Consider the following 3,602-nt stretch of genomic DNA (forward strand, 5'->3'; position numbering starts at 1 on the left):
GCATTCACAGAAATTTCGCAAAAACAATAATGCCTGTCTCTTATACACATCTGATATCATGTCAACCACCTCAAAAAATACTATAGTTTCGAGGAAAACCCGTTTTTGTGTGGTTCGCTCCGCTCGGCCGGTTTTGACGCCACGTCAAAAAATCCGCTGTATCTCTGAAAATAATATGAATTCTTAAAAATCCGTTAAAGGCTATATTTTTGACGGTTTAAATATTGAAAATATGCAAAAGTAGATTTTTTCATATTTCTAGACTAGAATACCTCCTTCAGAGGTAAAGTTAAAAGCCGAAAAAAGCAAATTTTCCAAAATTTTTTCTGAAAAAACTTTTAAATTTCTTGATCGAAAAATTTGTACACATATGCTATCTTTTAACGGTATTTTAAGACCTACTAGTAGTAAAAATATTCATTTGGGAGGGAACTACAGCTGATCTGCGGGAGCTCTTATCAAAAAAGATGTTTTGCGGTGATCTCTATAGAACTGAACTGAGTACTCTAAAATTAAAAAAAAACAAAAAAAAAAAAAAAATTGATTTGGTTAAAGTAACGTTAAATCTAGTAATTGGAATAAGCAAAATAAAATTTTTTTAAAAATTACGGTTTCTACAAAATCGATTTTTGATCAAAATTGCGGACTCAAGTTGTTTATTATACAAATATTTATTGATTACAAAAAAAAAAATTACTAAAAAAATATATTTAAGAAGCTCGTGTTAAAATTTGTGACTAATAGGTTTAGTCGTTTTCGAGTAACGTCGGTCACCTATTCAAATTTTCGCGTAACATCGAAAATATTCGCCGAAACCATATGAAATTTTCTCTGTGCATTCTTAGATATATGTACATTAAGAGAATAAAATATAAAATAAGTTGATTTTTGAAAATTCTAACTGTATCAATAATCGGTGCAGAGTTTGATGTTTTCTTTGATCCCGTGACCAATCTGCAGGAGCATCTCCGCGAAAAGGTGTCCGGCAGTGAGGAGGATTTTTCTGTTTAAAATTATCTCAACTCCAAAAATCAAATTCATTTTTACTATAGATGAATGCAGGTAGTGATCGAAGCATTAGTGAAATTTTTAATTTTTGAAATTTTACTAACCGACTCTGAAAACAGCTTTCGTTAAAACAATTTTACACTATCATAAAAAAATTGTTTTTTCAATTGCACAAGTGGATATAAGTCCGTTAATATATTATATTAAAATAAATGTTTTATTCGATATTATATTTCTTAACAAAAAAAAATGATATTTTTAAATCAAAGGATATCCAATTGTTAAAAAATAATAATAAAAAATTTAAAATTGGATATATGTTTCCTACATTTTTCAAAGAAAATATGGATTTACTAATACTTTTACTAAAATTTTCACGAAAATAATATATATAATGAAATCAAAGCTTTTACACTTGCCATCAAAGATTACATAGATATATGTATAAGATTTTTAGCTGAAGAATGTTGTGTGCAGCAAGGACTTGTAGCGTGTATTTAAGGGGAAGTGAAATGTTGTTCGACAAAAAAAAAACAATATTCAATATTATAAAAAGGGGGCTCCTCGCTCTAAAGTTGCTCAATGTAATCAATAACTCCCTAACTTTTAAGATATGGTAATGATTTTTCCTTCAGCAGTTGTAGAACTTCCCAAGAGTATAAAGTTTAATTTGGCAAAAGCTTGATTTGTTTCTTATAGACGTCTTACTACTCCTCAAAGTCTCACTACTACTGTCTACTATTACAAACTGTGTTAGATYGTTGGTATTGCTCTGAAGTTTCAGATTGTTTTGAATGAAAGTTGAAACTTTAAAATTCGAGCTTTTGCTTTCATAGATTTCGAAAATATCAAGATAATTATATTAAAATATCTATCAAGAAATTCGTCGTTGAGGTAAACTGAAAATTGTTTCAATAGTTCAAGCTTTCATCAGTTTAAATAGCTTGTTCAGTGAAATCTTTCTTTAAAGACCTTTAGTTATCTAAATCGTTATGAATTTAGTGTTTTAGGACTTAACTTTTTGAAAATAGAAAGCATTCAAAACTTTTAAAATATTTTCGTAAATTTTTTATAYAAAATTATTAAATCTACTTCAATTAATTCTCTAAAGCATGCGAAAGTCAAAGCTGTTATAAATTCTAGGCTATTTATTTAAAAAAAATGTAAGCTTAGCTGTTTGAGCTTTCATAGCTTGTTAACGATTTGGTGTTTTTAAGTAAACAGAAAAYTGTTTCAAAAGTTCAAGCTTTCAYCAGTTTAAATAGCTTGTTCAGTGAAAGCTTTCTTTAAAGACCTTCTGTTACTCAAATCGTTATGAATTTAGACAAAATACAAAGCATTCAACACTTTGAAGATATTTTCGTACATTGTTTATATAAAATAATTAAATCTACTTCAATTCATTTTCAAAAGCATACGTAAGTCAAAACATTCATAAATTCCAAGCTATTTAATAAAAAACGCAATAAAACGTAAGCTTTGCTGTTTGAGCTTTCATGACTGCTTTTTCGTAAGTCAGAGCTTTCATACATATACTTGAAAAAAAGCTTTAAAATGTAAGCTTTGCAGTTTAGACTTTCATGACTTGAGYACTTTTTCGAAAGTCAGAGCTTTTATATACTTAAAGTTTTATGTGTGCTTACATAAATTCGCTGTTTTTTATAAGCTTTCATTATTTCTGTGACTTTCCTGTGTTAGAATGAAAATTGAAGGCTTGCGATGTTTCGTTACGAGTTAGACCGCCAATGAATGCAACGAAAAATCAAAATKTGTCTTTTAAACATTTAAAATGAAAGTTTTCATTAAACGAAAGTCTAGTTTTTCATATCGTTTGAGGTTGCTTGAACACTTCAGAAACTCATTGGTATAGTAAGGTTAAGTCCATTTCCACTTCCATGCAATGAGAAGCAGAATTATAAGCATAAGTGCGCTCATAGAGTGAACGCTTGAAGTCGAGCCGAGCGCATTTTCCCATTTAAGCAACACGCGAATTTACGCTCGGCTCGGCTTTGAGCGTCCACTCTGTGGACGCCCTAAAGTTTCTAATGGGTTTTAACAGTATGTAAGTGCCTATTGTCAGTTTTACATGCCAACGCCTCAGGTAAGCTTAGGTATACGCAGGTGAAAGCTTGTTTTTCCAGCTCAACATCGCAGGYAGGGTGCTCTAAGCTACTTCTCTCTTATTATGGTGGTCTGTGGTATTTCCCTCTACTTGCTATAATTTTCTTCTATAATTCTATTAGAAATCGTATCACTGAAAAATGACGTGATCAACTATCTACTGTTGGGGTAAGCTAAGTAATTTACGTATATGCAAAATAAGGTGGTAAAAGTAGTAAGTAAAAGCTGAACTGTTAATCATAACGGTTTTATATTTTATGACAATATAAATATTATTTTTGCAAATAATTAAAATACAAACAAAAAACTAAAATTTTTACATTTTTCTGTTTTTTCTCTTCTTTGACTCTTTTACAGCATAAATATCTTTTAATTATAAGGAAACACATGCATATATCTAAATATATATAGCCTAGATTGTAAGGATACTTAAAGCAGCGAGTCGATGTGGTTCACCTAACCACAAACATTTG

General features: G+C 29.9%; 1 protein-coding gene across 1 annotated transcript in view; it reads left to right on the forward strand.

Moving 5' to 3' along the window:
* LOC108971760 (GATA zinc finger domain-containing protein 8-like) overlaps positions 1-3,596 on the forward strand; it is a 5,504-nt gene extending 1,908 nt beyond the window's left edge. Inside the window, exon 2 of the mRNA XM_018938031.1 lies at positions 3,487-3,596. Coding sequence (XP_018793576.1) covers positions 3,487-3,491 — 5 coding nt within the window. The 3' untranslated portion in view covers positions 3,492-3,596. The remainder of the gene's footprint in view (positions 1-3,486) is intronic.
* Positions 3,597-3,602: the final 6 nt, after the last annotated feature.

The sequence above is a fragment of the Bactrocera latifrons genome, unplaced genomic scaffold (assembly GCF_001853355.1).
Source record: "Bactrocera latifrons isolate USDA-ARS-PBARC rearing strain unplaced genomic scaffold, ASM185335v1 scaffold_359, whole genome shotgun sequence".
In the NCBI taxonomy this organism is placed as follows: Eukaryota; Metazoa; Arthropoda; class Insecta; order Diptera; family Tephritidae; genus Bactrocera; species Bactrocera latifrons.